At 41.1% G+C, this 20,447-nt stretch overlaps 1 protein-coding gene across 2 annotated transcripts; it reads right to left on the bottom strand.

Moving 5' to 3' along the window:
* Positions 1–185: 185 nt before the first annotated feature.
* Positions 186–19,455, bottom strand: naa25 (N-alpha-acetyltransferase 25, NatB auxiliary subunit). 2 transcript variants are annotated; one of them, XM_051411796.1, is made up of 24 exons: positions 19,331–19,455; positions 16,234–16,319; positions 14,491–14,629; positions 14,287–14,405; positions 14,059–14,133; positions 13,863–13,970; positions 12,221–12,299; positions 11,446–11,557; positions 11,251–11,340; positions 9,979–10,151; positions 9,788–9,900; positions 9,493–9,700; positions 6,112–6,201; positions 5,851–6,031; positions 4,955–5,054; positions 4,666–4,817; positions 4,438–4,563; positions 3,130–3,373; positions 2,050–2,173; positions 1,888–1,953; positions 1,706–1,803; positions 1,491–1,601; positions 1,247–1,387; positions 186–833 (listed from the first exon to the last, which is right to left on the bottom strand). In XM_051411796.1, the coding sequence occupies exons 1-24, from the start codon at positions 19,422–19,424 to the stop codon at positions 711–713; spliced, it is 2,952 nt and encodes a 983-aa protein (XP_051267756.1). In that variant the 5' UTR covers positions 19,425–19,455; the 3' UTR covers positions 186–710. The 2 variants fall into 2 exon arrangements, with proteins under 2 accessions (XP_051267756.1, XP_051267757.1); XM_051411797.1 differs by lacking the exons at positions 14,491–14,629; positions 16,234–16,319; positions 19,331–19,455 and having other exon boundaries at positions 14,059–14,194.
* Between the last annotated feature and the right edge of the window lie 992 nt (positions 19,456–20,447).

The raw sequence follows: 20,447 nt of genomic DNA on the forward strand, positions 1-20,447 counted from the left end.
TGTTTCCACAGAGTGCGTCAGTTCAATGCAAAAAGGTTGTGCTCGTTTCTCTCTCGACGGAGAGAAACAGCTGGAAAAGCAGCACATTGAAAGAGCTTTCCTCCTTAGTGTTAACAGTCCCAGTGTGTGTGTGTGTGTGTGTGTTGACCAGAAAAACAAACTGAGGAATAAAGAGGAAACATAACTGAACAGAATAGTGGTTTATTGTCTTATATTGTTGTGGTAGTTGCTCTTTACTATATACAATAATTTATTAGATTCATCTAAAACTGCTTATTCATTTTTACCTAATTTTATATTTAAATGAGCATTTGTATGTGTTTTTTTTTTCCCCCTCTCCTTGTTTCCACTTATAGCTGCTGTATAAATTCATGAGTTTTACTTTACAAGCTTGTGTGCTATAATTATTATTATTATAATAAGAGTTGCAAATGTCCCAGAGGTGTGTGTTGAAAAGTGAAAAAGAAAAGTGAAAAGAAAAAATTCCAGACTTGAGAGCTCACAAACACTGGGTGAGAGAGACGCAGGAGGAAGGGAGGTCGTCAGTAACGGCGGTGCGCTCGGGGGGGGGGGTTTGTCGGAGCAGCGGGGGACAGTGGGGACTCGTGGGTTAGCTGGTGGGCTGACAGACGGTGGCGTTTGGGGGGGCTGATGGGTGTGTGTGTGTGTGGGGGGGTATAGTCGTCTTTATTTGGGGCGTGTGATGGTGTTCAGATCTTGAGGTTCTTTATAGTTTCCGCTCTCTTCTTGAGCAGATCTCCCACCTCCTGTAGTGAGCGCAGGTAACTGCTCTGCACCTTGTCCATAGCAGACTTCATAAACGAAGCTTCATCCTGAAACAGAGCAAAGAGGGAATCTCACAGTCAGATAATCGATATCACACCAAATTCTGGTGTAGCTGCACATCAGCTGGAGAGAGAAACTCCCTCCAGACAGCGACAAGAAACATTAAGGAACAGCTTCAGTGCAGAGCTGTTCAACTGGCAAGCATATACACTGGATTTCATTTAACAACTATAACGTACTTCAAGTACACACTGCACACCATTACTATTATTAAGTTATTTGATTAAGTATCAGTTTGGGAGTCTGTATTGGAAGATATTTAATATTAGTTTGGGACATCCCTAAATCAAAGTGTAAATAAAGTTAATTGGCCAAAAAAATCAAAGATGGACAGAAGATTTATATTCTACTCTGTGTACTTTTGGTGATTTGAAGGGAGGAAGGGAAAAGAGAAACTAACCTGTGGGTATCCTTCCAAGCTTAAACTGGCCAGTTTAAGGGCCGTCACGCCAGTCTCCTGCCCCTTTATGTGGTCCAAAGCCTGGGTGAGCAGGTCCTGCAAGCCCCCCGTCAGCTCCTGGAACCCACAAACCACCGCTGGCTGCAGGAGACACAAACCATCAGCGGAGGGTTCCCATTAAAACGTGCTGCTCAGCTCAGACTGAACTACGTATACTGGATGTGTGAGAGGATTCAAACCGTACCAGGGCTGTGTTTGTATCCTTTTTCTTCTTCTTTTTCTTCTGTAGACTAGTCTTGAGTGGTCGGAGGATCTTGGCACAGTGACTAGCCATCCACAAGACTATGCACACCGTCTGCAGAACAACATTAACGGGTTACAACTTAAACACATCAGAGAGAGAGAGAGAGTGTGTGTGTGTGTGTGTGTGTGTGTGTGTGTGTGTGGAAGCAGTCTCACCTCAACAAAGAAGATTAGGGTTTCTAAAAGGTAGGGCCAGGTTTTTAATTTGCCCTCTTTCATTTCCAATAAATCCCCTTTGCATTTATTCAGTATGTCTGTGGAGAGGAAGAGGAAACATGAAGCAGAGCGAACACAGAGGAGGAGAGCAGTTCACTGTTAGAATCCAGCTGCTAACTCACCTTGAAGCTGAACTACTAATGATTTGAAACCGTTACAGATCTGGGTTTGAAGCTCCGACGACTCGTCTAAAGAGAGGAAGAAGAGACCGGAGCGGTAAGCATTAATAAAAGCGTTAATTAAAAAGTTAGCTTCACGTCGTCGCCGCCGCCCCTCCTCCTCACCGAGTCCGACAGTCTCCAGCTCCTGTAGGTGGACAGACAGCTGTAGGGCTGCGGCCTGGCACTGACAGCTCCCGCTGGATAGAGCTGGGGCCAGGCGGGTGGAGGGTGGTCCCAAGAATGGATACTGCAGGGAACGACACAGAGAGCCATCACAGCAACAAACCCCACACAGCTCTATCATTGAGTCGTTCTAATGTACTGCAGAGGGCGCTAAAGATTATAAAGTAACACAATCACTTTAGATTCAAATAGGTTTTACACTATTTTTCACATTTTTTAGGGGCTTTTCTCGAAGATAAAGACAACCACATACATTTCCTGAACTATTTTTATCCATTCACTGTTGGAGACTCTTTACTCAGTCATTTCCTAGTTATTGCTTTTTGGTAAGTATCTGTCCTATTTTTGCAGCCCAGTTGGCAGGTTTCCCACATACACAACACTTAACCAAACAATTAAAATGAAGCCCTGAGCAGGACTGTAAGGGTTAAAAACTGGGTGATTATGCTGAGATTTTTATTTGAAACTTATCATTCAACGTGATTTTTATGGAGTTAAACGAACACACTGAAGTTTGGAATGAAAATTTGCCCCTAATTAGGAGAAAGTTTGGCTGTTTATATTCTTGCAATCCCATATTCTCTGTAACCTGAGGAAGATATTTCATTTATGAACAATCCTGTCGTCTTTTTTCTTTTGCTTAGTTATCTCCCTCAAACTAGAGTCTGGAAGTCTCCAGTCTAACTTCTTTGGGCGTCCATTTTACATGAGACCATTCATGCAGCTGAACCTCCTTCCTGAGTCTATGCTGAGCGGCAATGGGAAGAGGAAGTAGGCTCACAAATGTCTTGGCAGCCAGTAGTTGTTCTGCTGGTTCATTCCTCATTAATATGCGTCAGACACAGGCGACTAAAGTCTGACCAGCAGTAGATTGGAGAAGCTTTCTTCCAGGAGTAGATAAGAGTTATTTAGGATTACAGATGAGAGCCAGGCCAGAGGAAATGTATGTGGCACAGTTATTTTTTAACCTTTGACGTGTGCCTGATGTGTTTTTTTAAACAACTCCACGCCCCTACGTACCTGTACACGTTTTTCTGCTATCTGCGCGGCGGTTTGCAGAGTCTGGTTGAGTTGCGAGAGCAGGCTGCTGAGGATCGAGGTCTTGTCTCCGATCCCATTCTCGTTGGCCATCACAGAGTTTTGCTGGGAGGGTGTGTGTCCCAACCCGGCCAAAGAGGCGAGGAGGCGAAGAGTTAGAGAGCGTATTCTCAGCCAGACGGCCTCTTCGTCAAGAGATCGACGCCGGTGCTCGTCAGTCAGCTCTCTGTGAGAGGAAGAGGAAAGATTATTCACTGCCTTTTATTCCACAATGAAAGTCAGACTGAAACTAAATAAAAAGGCACCAACTGAAAACTAAAAATAATAATATGGCAGATGGAACAGTGAACATATGAATATTATAAATATATTCATATTCAATGATCAGACTTTATTCTTTAACGGCATGAATGTCAGAAACGATGATTGTCAACGCGTTCAGATAAAAACAAAAAAGAGCAAGAAAAAATACGAATGAAATTACAATTCATTAGGTACAATAAAATAAATACGTTCATATCTCCTCTTCAGAAGTTGATTTAGCTGCTCGACCTGAACTAAAGAGCTGAATCCTGTATTACAATAACATTACATCTGTCACTGATGTAAGCTTGTGTTACCAGTGAGCCAACATTACCAAAATAACAGATTAATGGATTAAATTCATTCAGTCTCACTGAAATTACACAATTAATCAGCTGTCTCTTATGTTAATTATCAGCAGGAGAAACGTATGCTGTCAACCATCTTCAAAGCTTCACCTATACGCCTGCTAACAGAATAAATGTTATCCAACGTTATAGCAGTTTTGTGAGTGTAGTCAGTGGCAGAAGGATGCTGCTTGTGCTGCGAGTGTTTCTAAATGTAATGATAAAAAAACAACTCTGATAATACTGAGAGCAAACTGAAAGAAATATCAGCCTTCAGATTCAGTATGAAGTCTGTATAGTGATAATAACTACTGTTAGTTCATATTGTAACCTGGAGCCTGGTAACTCAGAACGGATCAGGAACAGTAAGAAAGTTTATACTTTCTTTTCCTACTTTTTGGGGGTGGGGAAGCAGAAATTGCTGAGCTTTTATTATTCCACTATATGTGAATAAGACTTTACAGTCTGGTATAAACAGGTTAACAGTGGCCTTTTTCTCGCTATCCTAGCAACAGAGACACAGAACAACACCTGTAACCATGGTAACAGCAAAGATGGCAAGTTAAAAAGCTTCAATTTTATTGTCAAAAACTAGATTAAAATGTATTTTAGGTTTTGTTGACCTAAAATAATCCCACACCTGTCTTTAGGGTCCCAGCTGGTAAAAACTGTAAGGTCTCGGTTGTCCCTCATATTATCCCAGGGGATGTCATCCTCCTCTGCAGACAAAGACATGGCCTTGACACTCTCCTCCAGACTCAACACACTGGAAGACAAAATGAGAAAAAGACGAAATCTAAATGAAGAATTCAACTCCAACAACACAAGTCGATACAGTTCAGCTTTATGTTTTGAGGATTTTTCTCACATATCGGCCTCGAGGAACAGGTCCAGCAGCATCCGCTCAGTGCGGACCTGGGCAAAGTGCAGCGATTGGTTCAACCTGTTCCTGAGAGCAATGAACTCTGGGATTTTCTCAAACGCTCCATACTTATACGCCTGGATGATATACTCTGAGGTCTGGTGGGAGGAGAAAAGAGGGAAGGAAGAGATTGATTAAAGGAATGAGCCGCACAAGGTAACGTAAGAACGTGTGAATCTGGCTTCAAGAGTGTTTAATGTGTCAGAAATTAAATCACAAAGTGGGATTGACTTACATCTTTCTGGTTAGAGTGGAAAAACCTGAGGGAGAAATTACAGGACTGGGAGGCTGCAGCAAACTGACCCAGTGACTCAGCGTAACGCGTTAACAGAAAGCTGCAAGTGTAAAAAGGAAAAAGCATTTTTAATGATTATAAACTGGTCTGGGCTTGTATCTATTAAGTGTCTCTGAGAAGGAAATCAGTCTTAGCTGGTCAATAACTCCCAGTTTAACACAAATTTGGTTCTACTTTAAGACTCAGGAGTAAAAACAGTATTCATCAGTTTTTAAATCATTCTTTGACAGAGCTTGAACAGTTGTGGTAACTTATTATAAAACATAGAAACACAATTGTCACAACTGACAGTTTCAGTAGTAAGAAACCAAACTTTAATTATGCGTTTGCTTGTTTATTTATTACTGCTCTCCTTATTTATTTAACGAACACTACAGATGGATTGTTAAAGAGATACTGGATGTTCTTTGTTATAGTACATTTTCCAGCCCTGGGTGGCAGAGAAATAAATCATTTCACCACTTCATTGACTAATTGTATGTGTATTTTTTTTTTTTAAATCACTGACAGTACTTACTTACTTTGCATGTATATTATATGTTTATTCACATAGAGTTTACACATAATAGTTTAATTGTTTGAGTGTGAAACACATTAGTCATTCTTATATATTCTTTCACTGGGCTGAAACTGTTAGTTAATTAAATTATAGTGAGATTAAAACCCCTGGAACCCCTTTAAGGACCCCAACAAATACAAAAACACACAACATGTAAGATTTGAACAAGAGAAAGAAAACTATAATATGTCTTATAATCTCTGCAGCTGATTGTTGTAAAGTAACATTCAACACAACACAGATGTCATTAAAAGTGTCTCTGTGTTCATGGACTGACCCTATGGTGTCGTGCTGCACGTGTTTGGCGTCCAGGCTGGAGTAAAGGTCCACTACCGGCTCAAAGGCTCCCAGGTGACAGTAGAGGAGCAGCAGCAGCAGCTTGAACTGGGCGTTGGAGGGACTATGAGACAGACCCTCCTGGAGGACGCCCAAACCCTGCCACACCATGTTCTCATCCCCTACAACACACACACAGCGACGACACGTTTAGAGACACGGAAACAAGAGACGGATGTGGAATAAGAGAAAGGAAACTCACCAGTCTCCGTCCATAAGTCGACGTATACGTGAGCTACCATGAGACAATACATATCGGAGAACTGCAGCTCCGTCTTCAGAGCGTTCTTCCCTGTTAAACACAGAGATCAACCAGTCACAACTAATATACAGTAAATGTTCACAGGAAGGCAGCAGTAATACAACCGTACTGTTCTTATAGCGGCGCTAATACGATACTCAAGTTTAACACCAAGACAATAACAAACCTTACTGAGTAATAAACCCTGTGATAATACGGTAAAGTACAATATATATGATGTGTAATTATAGGCTGTCACAATATCAACTTATTGTCTAAGAACATTTTAGTCAACATTAACCCAGAATACTAAAGTTTTTCCTTCACTTATATTGTCTGTTAAGGAATAATTTTTGTTAACAGAGTTAATTTTATTTATGTCTTTATGTTTTATTTGTCAAGGATATTTTAATACTTTTTACCTTACAATTCTAATGTCTGAATTTTCTTAATACCTACAAGTTAATTGCTCTTTGAAAGGGTGGACTTGCATTATTATACTTATTATATTAGCAGCATAAAATGGTCTTAAAATGACAATAATATTGTTTATAGAGAATATATCGTCCAACAAAAGTAGTTATTGTGACAGGCGGTTTTTATTTCTAACAAAATAAGCCAAAAGGTCACTGTTCAATTGTCCCTCAACACAAAACAAGTACAAGAACTTTGCCTACATGAAACATTATAAAATTAGCAAAAAGATTCAAATAAAAGCATTCAGTGACAACTTAAATGTTTTCAAAGCTTGCTGCTACAGACACGTCTGTATCCAACTCATATCGAAGTATGATTCTAATCATTTACACCTTAAAACTAAAAATACACTTGTGTTATACTCATTAAAGACATACTATGCAGGATTTGTCCGCTGCTGCTTGTAAACGCACCGTTCGAAGTTGGCCCCTCCTCCCCGGCTCAAGTGAGCCAGAGAGAGCACCTTTGGTCGAGCTACATAGAGAATGAATGAGGGGGAGGGAGAACAAAGCAGTGAATCAGAGAAATAAAACGTCATTCTCTGACTGTTTCACAGCGGTTACGTTCCACAGCACAAATAAACACGGGGCCACACCTCCGAACAACCCTGCAGGAAGAAGCCATATTTGTGGATTTTTGTGTGAATGCAGATGAAGAAGTAGCTTCATCCTGTCCGCCCCCAAAACAAGACACTGACACACTGCAGCCAGGTTATACATCCAACAGACAGACAGCGAGCAGAGACAGACGGAGACGGAGATGTAACCTCGTCGCTGGGTTTTTACAGAAACCTCTGCACGCCCAAAAAATGTCCCAAACACAACAAAATAAGAAGGCAGAGCCTCTGCAGATACACACTGCCACACACTTCTAGTGCTGATCTCAAGGATTATGTATGTATGAGATCTTTAGGAAAATCCTGCATAGTATGCCTTTAAAATCCAGACAGCTGGTCTCCATGTTAGCAGCCTGAATCTGTCTTTCTGTCACATTCATTAATGCTGGACCCTAATCTTAACCACAAACCAAGTCTTAACTCTACAACAAATTGCTAACCTTGTGTGTGTGTGTGTGTGTGTGTGTGTGTGTGTGTGTGTGTGTGTGTGTGTGTGGGAGGGGGAGAGAATAGCTTTTTAGTCCCAGATCAGAGGTTAAATCCTCAAAATGTGACTAACTGAAAACAGATTTCATCCCCATACACAGACAGACACCCACAGACACCCACAGACACACACAGACACACACAGACACACACAGACACACACAGACACACCTCCTCGAGCTGCCAGCCGACCTGCATTAAAACTGGTGTTTGGAACAAGGTTTTAAAAATCTTGCTAATGCTGCCATATGCTCAGTGACCAGGAAGGCTGAACCCCTGCTTTGTCCTTTCCATATGCAAATGTGTCGCTACATAAACAAGTACATGCACATGAACAATACTTCAATTTGCTTTGCATGTGAACGGCTTACTGAGGATGGCTTATTGGAAACCTTATGATGAGTTGATAAGCTTCTGATGGGAAATGGCAGGTGAATAGTTATCGTATATAATGACCAGTTGGTTTGCACACAACCCTGCAAATACCTCTGTGCTCCATGGTGGACTACCATACTTCCATACACTGAAAGCAGTGGACAAAGCGACCACAATGGGAGATTTATGGTGCGGCATCAGCAGTGTGAGGTAATGAACCCGTCATGCATGGATAAAGCACAGGCTGCAGACCAACACCTGGCAATAACATGCAGTTTGGGTGATCCGATCACAAGAGGATAGGACAGCTCTATGTACAGGTATGAATGCAGCCCAGACGCATCTATTACACACTGAGATCCACATGTGACCACATTCTTGTGTCTCATCAGTGTGAATATGAACGCGTCCTGGGGCACGCCGAAGGACCGCCTACTCAACTGACATCCTGCAACTACACAGAAAAACACGCTGTCTGATTTCCATTTGGCTCATTGTGATGCAAACGACGTGTTAGGGCTATCTAACCTGCCAAGATAAGCAGCAGATGTTTGTGAACACACTGTTTCCACTGATTTCACTATTGAACTAGTAACTGCAATATCCCCAGACTCTCTTAAAAAAACATTGTGCAATTTTTAGAGTTGTTGAGTGAGGAGAAACTCTATAAACTTTGTGAAATGGATACGGCAAGTCATTAAGTCAGTGCCTTCTTGTAAATTTGGCATTAAGTGCAATACTTGAAGTTCTTCCTTCGGTTTGTGTCAGTTTGTCGTTGTACCGGTGGTTAAACCGTATGTAAAGTGAGTCTTACCTGCCAACATTTAGCAGCTAGTGTTTAAACACTCTTCCAACAGATTTTACCATTTACACGACATTTTATTGACGATAAACAGGTCAAATTGTACTAATACTACTTCTTCTACCAGCCTCCCTTTAAAAATTGTGCAATTTTGTGAGTAGTTGAGTTAAGAGATTCTTTATAAACTTTGCAAAACAACGTCTGCAACACATTCTTAATTATTTGGGACTTCTTGTAGATTCGGCATTAAGTGCAATACATGGAATTCTTTCTTTCCCAAAAAGAAACATTGTGCCAGTTTGTCAAGGCATAAAAAAAAAAAATATGTTGAGTTGTTCTTTTTACCTATTACTTGAAGGCTAAATGCCACTGTTGTTTTTTGTAATTGTTTTAATTAAAAAGACTTTTAGTTTCTGGGATTATTTGGTAGAAAAATGATGATGATGCGGGGCTTCCAATTTTCTGGCCACTGAGCATGAAACATGCTGCATCTACAAGTTTTTATGTCTCTTTGCTCTGTGTACAATCTGATTATCCTGAACAAATGTTAATGCCATAAAGTATAAGAATAAAGAAGTGTTCTTACCAAACTTGAGTCCATGGCGATAGTGAGCTTTGAGCTCCGCAATAAGCCGCAGTTTTCCGTCCGCGTCGAGGGAGTGATGCAGCCCGAGCGCTCGACTCAGCTGACACACACACAAATGCCTCTGTAGCGCTTTGGTGTCCTCTGGAAAAGCGAATCCCTCCTCTCCCAGCTCCCCCAGTGGAACCGCTTCACTCAGACGGTTAGTGAACTGAAGAGTCGAGGAGAGAAAAGGCGTCTCACAGCCCAGCCCTTCACTTCACTTCACAAGAGTTTAACAACAGGGGCTGTAACTCACCTGAACGTGTTGATCAGGAGCGAGCAGGTGGAGGTATATTTTTAGGTCGGTGATGCAGCAGGGTTTGTCTCCAAACTTTGCAAAGAACTGCACCATTAGTTCTAAAGGCTCACCTGTTCAAAGCCACATACAAATGTTAAAGCGGGGGTAAAACAGGGCAAAAGAAAGTGCTTTTACAATCCGTGTTTTACCTAGCAGTTTTTCCTCAGGACAGCCCCGTTCCCTCAGTCTGTGGATTAATTCAAGCCGAGCTAAATAGGGTCCTCTGAGTGAACGAGAGTCTTTGCCGTCCTCCCCTTTGATTCTGTCTTCCACAAACCTCACCACTTCAGCCACAGTGTGATGTACCGAACCCTCCGAACAGCTGTAGACAGACAGGCAGAGAGAGAGAGAGAGAGACAGATAGATCAGTGCTGGATAGTATCACCATGTGCTGCCCTCCAAAGTGAAGAGCAGGACTGAAGGAGTTCACAGAGATTCAAGGACAACTCAGCAGGTCGGACTCTTGCAGGCACAAGGTGTTCTAAACTCGGGCTGTCTGGTTGAAGGATGAGGTCTCTGTTAGTTAGCCACCTTGTCATCCAAACATAATGCTGTGAGCAGGAATGGGTGAAAGGGTTTGTCCTTAAATAAAGTCACTTGTCATAATTCAGCGCGACCTCGCCTGCCGTCATCATGGGATTAAGTTAGAGTACTGACCGATATATTAGATCTTACTGCAGATAAATTGGGATCAGTGTTTATGACCCTTCCAGGATTACAAATCCCCCCAATTAACATCTGAAAACAGCTGGCTAGAACTGGTAAAGACTAAAAATAAACGTGTGCACATTGAATCAGGTTTCTCTGTCACTGACGTGTCTCAGCGGTGCCCTCGCTCTCATTGTTTGTTTCTACAGCAGCATTTAGTCACTGATTCAAGGCTACCTACAAGTCATTTTCCAGGACTTTTTCTTGACAGTACAGAACAGCATGTACTTACACATGGTCATATAAGCTGCAGGTTTCAGACAAATTGACTACATTCATCTGTCCACAGCCTGTAAGTAACAGTCCAAATCACGTAGAACTTGTTTTATTTTACAGAAAATTCATGTAAAACTAGTCTCTAAATGTCCAGGTTTTCCAGGATGTGTGGAAACTGTGTGATATGTAAGTTTACTGAATCATTAAAGATGGCACCTTTTCCCACTCTTTTTAAGAAATCCTTTTCCAGGACCTCAAGTTTTTCTTGACACTTCAGGACAGCCCTCGCTCACAAACAGTCATATAATTTCCCGGTAAGCCTAGCACTGACTTTAAGTGCATCAGGTTCATTACAACGTCTCTGTTACAGCTAGACTGACCTTTATTTCCTAACTGCACAATGTCCTGCTCAGTACATATATTGGTCAGAGCTCTTCAATAACTAAACTGTAAAAATCTGTGTGTTCCTGTTGGCTTATATTGAACTCTGTACTCACTGGTCGCCTTCCTCCGGCGGGCTCCACGACTGATCGATGAGGTGGAAGAGCGAGTCGAAATAGGAGGGATAGAACTGCCAATCGTCAGGACTGGAAACAGAAACACACAGGTCTGTAACTTACGTGCTTGTCTGTGGTTTATTCTCACAATCACAGACGACAGGCGTGAACATCCGGTCTGAGGACTAAACTCACTTTTTGAGAAGCAGCTTGTGAGCCAGAGCGTTACACTCCGGCCAGCGTTGTAGTCTCTGGTAGAGCATCATACACTTGTTTTCTCTGCTCTGCAGCTCACTGGTCAGCTTCTCTGTGGGAAGATACAGACATATTATTAATTTAGTTTAGGACCATGTAGAAAAAACATTAATCTCATACAAAGAGATCTAGTTTACCAGATTTAGCTACAAGGTAATTTCCATCTATAGTCTTTGATCAGGGAGACAAACTAATCCAATTAATGAAATCAATACACATACCAGTGCTCTGTCTTCCTGTCTTGTTTGTATTTCTTAACCTGCCACTTCACAGATTTTAGAACATGTTGCAAAAGGACAACTGTTTAAAATTAGCCTCCTGGCTAACAACAGGCACATTTACAGAGACGTTGATTAATGTGCTTTGACCTCATTAATAAACTGATATGATACAGTATATTCATAGCAACGCCACGTGAAACTGCCACGACATCGTCTCCAACTCGACGCAAACACAAGAGGATGCAGGATGTCCTGTGTCAAACGGGTCTGCAGGGTTTTCACTCCACCTTTCAGTATCTATAGTATACTATAGTATCTTAGAACCACAACCTGAAGTAAAGCTTAAAAAGTACCTGGTACCATCCACTACTTGAACAAATGGAAAACCAAGTAAGAACAGTTCAAAAGGATTTGAGCTGGATCAGGCAGTGAAAATGAGGCATGTTATTCACCAATACACCCTTTCTTAGTGAGAAAAACACACATATACATACCCCCAAGTGGACCCCTGATCACTTCGAGAGCCTCCACACACTTTCCCAGGCGCTCCAGGATCATAAAATACAGCTGCACCTACAGACACACATAAAAACACCAGAAAGCCATTTAATTAGTGCCAGCAACTCTGTTACATCTGTTTGTCTTGTAGTTAGAAATAAAACTCGACCTACTGTATCAACCCGAATGTAAGAAGCTATCACGAGTGTGCGGGTGTAACAGCGGTCTACAGACGACTGTTCTAGGCTGGTCAGCGTCTTTAAGTCTGTTTATTGTGAGTTAATCAGCCCTGTTAGTGTTTATAAAGCCAAGTTCTGACATGCTACTTGTGAGACATGGTAGAAACACATTCCTGATTAATTAAAACAAATTGAAAGCATCAGACATTTGCAGACACAGACCGAATAATCTGTCAAGCTACCAATTACCGAGAATTACTGCTGTCACAGGCTCAAAAAGACATAAAACCCTCATTCTGACTGCTTCAACAGCTTAACAGGAGAGAATTTGAATGTGTGACTGACAGGCAACACAAAAGAGGAATTTATATTATGCTTTAAGGGAAGTATTTCATGTTTTCACTTTTACCAGGTTTCAAGGCTAACGACTCTTTTCTTTGAACAAACAGAAGTTTAGAGAAACCTCCAACAGGATTATTCTGAAAGGCTTTTATATATCTTCAAAAAGACGTTTGTCTTTGGGCCAATATGTTCATTCCCTAACTTTCACAAGCTTACAATGTATAATTTTGTCATCAGGACTGTCCATACGGTATTGGTTTTATAATTTATTCTATATACAGTCGCTCCTCCTGAGGTATCTACTAGGTTTCCTCTGTTAAAAGGGTTTTTTGGGGGGCTATTTTTTCCTTATCTGAATCATGGGGTCTAAGGACAGAGGGTGTTGTATGCAGTACAGATTGTAAAGCCTTTAAATTTACCTTGACTAACTTCAAAAATGAGGAAAATTAAACAAAATGTACAGCCCCATTTCAGTGTGTATTTGTTCACACATCTGACAAAAAGGACAAAAAGGAAGCGTCTCGTACAGTAATGATTCGGGGCTTATTACTGTGGCTGTCACGCTCTTTTTAAAAGGACCTAATGAACTGAAAGAACACAGAGTGATACGAGCACAGCACTTTCAACAGCTTTTGACTTACTAATCAGGGGAAATAGCAGCACTGACGTGCATACATGGTTGGCCAATGACTCATTAGTAGTGTAGCTTTTGAAATCATGCTAAAATATATCTGCTGTCATAAAGTCCTGTGGTTACCAACCAATTTTTAAGGTTCTGTACCAAACAAACATGTTTTCTTACATCTGGAGAACAGGATTTGTAGGTCAGGGAATCTCTTCAACACTACTGTAACTCATAATGCTGTTTTATAATTTTATCTTCATCAAAAAAAATTCTTTGACGTACTTTTGATGATATTTAGATTAATTGTGCAGCCCTAACGAACCCGTATGTGTCTGATTGCATGGTCCCAAACGAACGCACCAGGACCTGTTTTACCCACACCAAACAAGTTATGTGTGAAAGCACCACAAGACATTTTAATCTAAGTTTTAATATATATTATCATGACTCAACTAACAGCAATTGTTCAGGTCACATAGACATCTTCCTCACCTCAGCTTCTGCCTCAATCTTCTCCTCCTTGACCATTTTCTCCACCATGCGTTCAGCCAGGGGCAGGAACATGGTTTGGGCCAGTCTTTCATCTTGTGCTGAGATGGCCTAAACAGCAACCAACGCAGCATCGTGTGTTAGTTTCAGAAAAATAATATTTTAGGAACATGAACAGATAAAAAAAAAAGGCCCATACCTGCATCACCAGACTCATGACGGACCAGAAGTAATACGGATTCTTGGGGACGATTTTATACAAGGCCATTCCTGCCTGTAAAGGGGCGAAGATGCAGTCGTCAACATCCTCTTCATTATTCTGATTAAGTGTCCATCTTTTTAAATTACCAATGGAGCACAAAAGCCACAGCTGTTAGTCACGTGTGTTTGCACGTTTATATGCAAGTGCGGACGAGAGCTTTCTCACCTGCTGCATCTTCTTGTACTCGCCCACGCGAGCGTACGCCATGAAGAGGTGAGAGTGGTACTCCTCGCTGAGAGGAACCTTCTTCACCGCAGCTTCGTACAGCTTGGTGACCAACTCCGCTGCGGACGACAGGCGCAACTTCTAACATGCAGTCATTCTAGTATTATTACCAGCTTCTCTGTGTGTGTGTGTGTGTGTACTCACGACGATGCATCTCTCTGTACAGTATAGTCAGAGCTTGTAACGAGTTGTCATCCGTGGGCTCTAGAGTGGCGACTTCCTGGGCCAAAGTGAAAGCTTCATCTTGCTTCCCAGTCCTCTGAAGGCCGATGGCCTTTAGGACCTGAAGGGAGGAGGAGGGACAAAAATAAAGAGTTACAGCACACAAACAACAGAGTGAGACGATGTTGTCGATAGCCTGACCTCTGCAGGAAATCAAGTTCACGCAGGATGTTTGACAAGATGATGCCTGGAGGGAAATATTCAGGTAATCGCAGCAAAATCTGAGTGTGAATCTGGTTGTGTGTGTAGCTGTAATGTTAAAGAGGTTAGCATTAGTTATATCAGAACTGGAGAGTATTTATTCATTACAATAGTAAAGAACGGCACTGAAAGTGGAAAAGATGTTGGTTATATGTGAGATTGAGATTTGTTGAAGTTGTGACAGACAGACGGTTCATCCAATCACCTGCCGAGTACTTTATGAAAGTTCCTCCCTTTCCAACGACCACTACCCATATGGTTCTGTGTAACAGTCGGGTTATTCCTTGCCACCTAATTATTTAAAGCGTTATAAATTATCAATGGTTTTCCCTGCGAGTCCAGAGACGGATGAGACGGATGAAAAATCCCCACATTTAATACTTTATAGAATTTCCCTCAGTGGGTTGTGTGGTCTGACGTTGGGCTGCATCTAAAAATCAATACCACTATAAATTGCCACATTTGCCTTGGTAATGATAATTAAATTGTATTAAATACACCACTGCACAACGTTCTCTGTCCTCACAGTAGAACTGGTAGATTATGACGCCGAGTAACATTAATTTAACAAATTCATTAGTTAATAACGCTTTTGGTTTGCTATAATAGAATAATCTAAGTAAAGACAGGTTCTGTTTCACATTTCTTATGACTATTAAAGTCGTTAATATTACAAAGAGGGTTGAATAACAACCTCATGGCCTCTGTTATCTCATTACATCTGCAGGTAATGTAGGATATATTGAAACGAGTAAGAGGTTAAAACACCCTGTGGGGGTGAGGACGGCTGAAACTGCTCCCAAAATGACAAAAACTCACTTATTATTATTCTTTAAAAACTGTGAGAGGAGAACTCTCTAGCTCAAAATATGCAACCTGAACAAAAGGGGGTCACAAGTAGACATTTATCATGTCATACAGTCAAAAATGGGGCAAACCATTGAACTAGGGCTCTCAATAAATTCAGGACAACAAAGAAAAAGCCATATCTTTCTAGACCTTGTTCAATAAACCTTCATTGTCAGGACAGTGAAAGCAATACAGGTTAAACTGTCCATGTGACGAATGGTAGACGAACAGTTTGTTTCTTTTAGGTCATGAATGGCAATATCTGACAACACGGGGCAACCTGCAGAGGTTCACCTGGTTACCGAGGATAAATAAACATTTAAATACGTTGTGAGGTGTTGGTGACAGCAGGGTGGTCTCAGCTTTGACCCCTGAGGCAGCAGCATGTGTTCATACCTGTCAAAGTGTCCTTGAGCAAACGGCTGCACTCCTACCGGTGTGTTGGGAATGTGTGTGTGTTGTGTGTGTGTGTGTGTGTGACCCAACAGCTGACGTGTCCCATAATAATACATGGAGAGATGCAGACTTTTAAAAAGGCTATTTCTTGTAAAAAAGAAACGAGTTTTGGGGTAGAAAACAAACATTTTCAGGGAGAATTGTTCCTTAGTTACCCACCTTGGCACAGTGCAGGTCCTTATGTTTCTTCAGCAGTTTATCTGCCTGCTGTATCGCCATTTTATTGTTGCCATTATCAAGGTAATCTGGGAAAGAAACACAAGAGACAACATTAATGATGGTGGTTGTATTTAATAGACTAGAATTCATCTTATTAAGAGTTTGAATTCAATGGGAAATAGTGACTAAATACTGCTGGAGTTTAAACAATTAGTCAATTAATGGATAAGTTGAACAACAGAAACTTTTTCTGAAAGTATTTTGATAATAAATCTGTCAGTGCAACAACATTTTATAGTTCCAGCTTTTCTTTGTTTCGTGTGAGACTGGACAGCTGGTCCGACGAAACAAGCAATTTCAAAGCATTAACTTATCATAAAATGGAGAAAATGTTGATCACTGTCTCCTGAAGTCCAATGTGACGTCCTCATATGTCTGTTCTGTCCACAACTCAAAAGATATTAAGTTTACAGTCATAAAAGACTAAAGAAACCAGAAAATATTCACATTTGAGGAGCTGAAATAAGAGAATTTCGACATATTCTCTTTAGGAAAATGACTCAAAACAATAATTTAATGATCAAAACAGCCGGTAACAGACATTTCTTTGCTAGTTTCAAGCATATTTTTGACCAAACGATTAACCTATAAATTGAGAAAACGATACTATACACGTCTTTCCGAGTGATTGTGTTGAACTATGTGCACTGCAGTCGCACACACAGACACCTCAGCCCCTTCGGGACAGCTGGGTGCCGAAATTAACCGTGCCAGACAGTGCACTGTGATTATGTCATGTCTATTCTCTCTGTTCGAACTGTCGCCACACGAGAGCCAAAAAGTTGACGAAAGCCTACTGAACTGTGAGGAACACTGACATATCACTTTCCTATCACAAGTTCATGTTCCGCTGCCACACTAAAGCAGCCCTGAAGCTCCGGCCAGCGGAGGAAGAAGACAGCCACAGAAAGAGAGATTAGTTTACTTATTTATGGTTTTCACTACAGCTTCATTTCACTGTAGGTCCACGAAACACGGTTACATTACGCTCAATACAACGCACACAGTGAAGAGTAATAAAGTTAGTGGTGTAGTGCACTTTATTTTTCAGTCAGCATTGGGTTATACCAACTTCCAAACCCCCCTCTCATATGTGTATCATTCAGTAATAGGATGGAGAAGGAGTGGCACAATCTTTAGGAGTGGATGCATAATGCAGGAATGCATTAAGCGTTATGAATTATGTAGTTGTCCCGCCCGTCTGTGAACGGGTATTGATTGCACAACCTGCACCTCTTCTGTGGCTAATATTAATTCCATAATGATCCCGACTAAATAAAAGTAAAGCTGCAGACGTTAAGTAACAAAGTGCAAACACCGCCGGCCCATTTTTGAGCGAGCTATACATGTAAGAGTTTGTAACACAGGGAGTTTATCTTCTTTATCTTTATCTTCCACTTAAAAGAAAATTTATCTTTATCTTTTATCTTTCTTAAAAATCCTATAGAGTTTAGTTTAGCTAGTTTTTTCTATTGGTGCCCAAAATACAAAAAAGCAAATACACCTCCTATTTTGAGCTGTAACACGAATAAAGACACTTTAAAATATTACACAGGCTTCATTGTACACCCTTGCTGAGGGGTAAAGAGTTCTCCTAAATATATTAAACACAATTCAAAAACAGGTACAACAATGTTGATGGCACAGGATTCAGAGTTATTGCCTCCTCGGTGTGTTATAGGAGCGAACGTGGACAGTGAAAGGAACAACTGCAACACCAAACTAGACGCTTTTATATATACAAACAGCACGAAAGAATAGAAAAATACAAGATATAGCAGGTCTGAGACACAGCGGACCTCCTATAGACTGAACTTTGCACTACGTCATTGACAATATTGGATCTGATAACAGCCTAACGCAGTACCTGAGTGTATATTCGCTTCATCCTGATGGTGTGGAAGTGTTTGTTTGTGCTGTTTTGTTGTGTATTGTGTAGATAAAGCTGTGACTCCTGCTGTTAGGAGATTTATTTTGAAAATCCTGAGAGACTTTTTGACTTTGGGAGTAAAACCTGCTTCTCCAGACAACACTACACCTCAGATTAAAGTGTAAAACAAACAGGTAAACAGGTGGGATTCCTCAGTTATTAACAACATTCAAGTACTATGAGTGTATTCATGTCATCCTGTGTTTGTTGGTGCTGCTGTGTTGAGTATTGTTTGACTGTTTACGTCGTTAAAAACCAAAATAAATAAATAAAATGTGGTCCTGTTTGGAAATGGAGTACACGTAATTTTGGATTATAAAAAAATAAATAACAACAAAGCATAAAAACAACAGGTAAACAGGTGGGACTCCTGTGAATGTCCATTATTTCCGTTATTTAGCGGCTCTGACAGCTCCATGCTAACTAGCCGGCTAGCTGGAGTTAGCATGAAGCATTGTCCTTCCACTTACTATGAACCTAATGCTAGCTGGGAGCTAACCGTGAAACAGCCAGCTAGCTTTTTAAATATAACACAAAAAGCCATTGACAGCGCATATATTTATATATATATTCAGACTGGTTAACGCGAGAGCAAACAACCAGCACAAATAAACAACTTTTATTTTATTTTTAAACACAAACAGTCGCTGCTAGACTGGCTAGCTGACACGTTAGCATGCTAGCTCGCTAACTAGCTGTCAAATAGCGACCGTTAGCCCGAAAAGCAGAAAAAAAAATCACCGACAAAAAACAAAACAAAAAACAACAACCGGACGACAGGAAACGTCTCCGCGTTGTGACACCGCCGTGAGCGAACACCCCCGTTTTAATGTTAACGCGGGGACACACGGGTTTCCAACCGGAGACCACCGGTGGCAGCCGCGTCCCGACCCCCGGGGAAGGTGCACTGTCATCGGGCGCTGCAGGCAGCACAGTCCGCGGTTGGAGCTGGTGGGGCCGCATCGCTGCTGCTGCTGCTGCCGCCCCCCCCCACCACCACCACCACCCCGCCGCTACCTTACACACACTCACCGGTACACAGCCTGATAATGTTCGCCCTGCCTCCACTCTAACGTACATACACAGCTTCCCCCATTGAGAGCTTACCGTATATCGGTCGGAGTCTCCTGTCGTTGGGATCTTGCACATGGCCTCTCGCCGCCATGGTGGAGTTTACCTGCTGGGTTAAATGTTCACGCATGCGCGCTGAGAGCCGCCACTAGGAGCGATTAAAGGATTTTTTTTTTTTTTTTTTTTTTTGTCGCTGAGTGCAGCAGGCTGTCAGTGAGCGTCCCCAGGAGGAGTAACTGCATGGAGGACGGATTCAGGTCCTTTACTCAGGGATAATGATGTATGATCAATAAAAACTGCACGTAAAGTATTCAAAGTAAAGTCAAACCCAATAGGGCTTTATTGGCATGGGGAAACAAGTGTTAATATAGGTATATACAGATTAAGAAAAGAAAAATGAATGAAATAACAACTAATAATAATAGCTTAAAAATAAAGTAGGAAAAAAAGAAAGAAAAGTAGACTTGTAGTTATCTATAACTTTTGCAACATCACAAACAACCTGAGTCAGATTCCTTGTATGTGCACACATACCTGGCCAATAAAAGTGAATCTGATCTTAAAACTCTTTAGATTTACATTTACTTAGTATATAGACTCTTATTATTGTATTATATCTCTTAGGCTCCTTTATGTATATACCTATACATTCATTTATATTCTGTATATTGTGTTAGATATTGTATAAAAGTACTATTTCTTTAACTTTGTGTGAGTGGAACAACTGTAACAAACACATTCCCCCCGGGGTCAATAAAGTATTTCTGATTCTGATTAGTTTAAAAAACACACATTTATGAAATGTAAGTGTGGGTGTGTCAGCAACTCTTATAAAATAAAAGCTAAATATAAAAATCTTCTGGAGCTGCAAAACTCATTTGAGCTTTATAATGCTAATTTTTCTCTGCACTATCAAGTATACCAGCAAACCAGCGGCGTTGGTGGTGAAAGAAAACAAATCTGTGCACACAATATTACATATATTACATAATATTATATCTAGGGAGACTGAAGACTAGCAGCCATCACCACTGAGGATTGGAAAGGTTCCAGGTCAGGATGTAACGTATGACGCACATTTTACTGGAGCATGTAAGAATCACTTGAGACCTACAACAATGATAAATGAAAATATTAAATACTTTAACTACTA

The sequence above is a fragment of the Dicentrarchus labrax genome, unplaced genomic scaffold (assembly GCF_905237075.1).
Source record: "Dicentrarchus labrax unplaced genomic scaffold, dlabrax2021, whole genome shotgun sequence".
Classification (NCBI taxonomy): Eukaryota; Metazoa; Chordata; class Actinopteri; family Moronidae; genus Dicentrarchus; species Dicentrarchus labrax.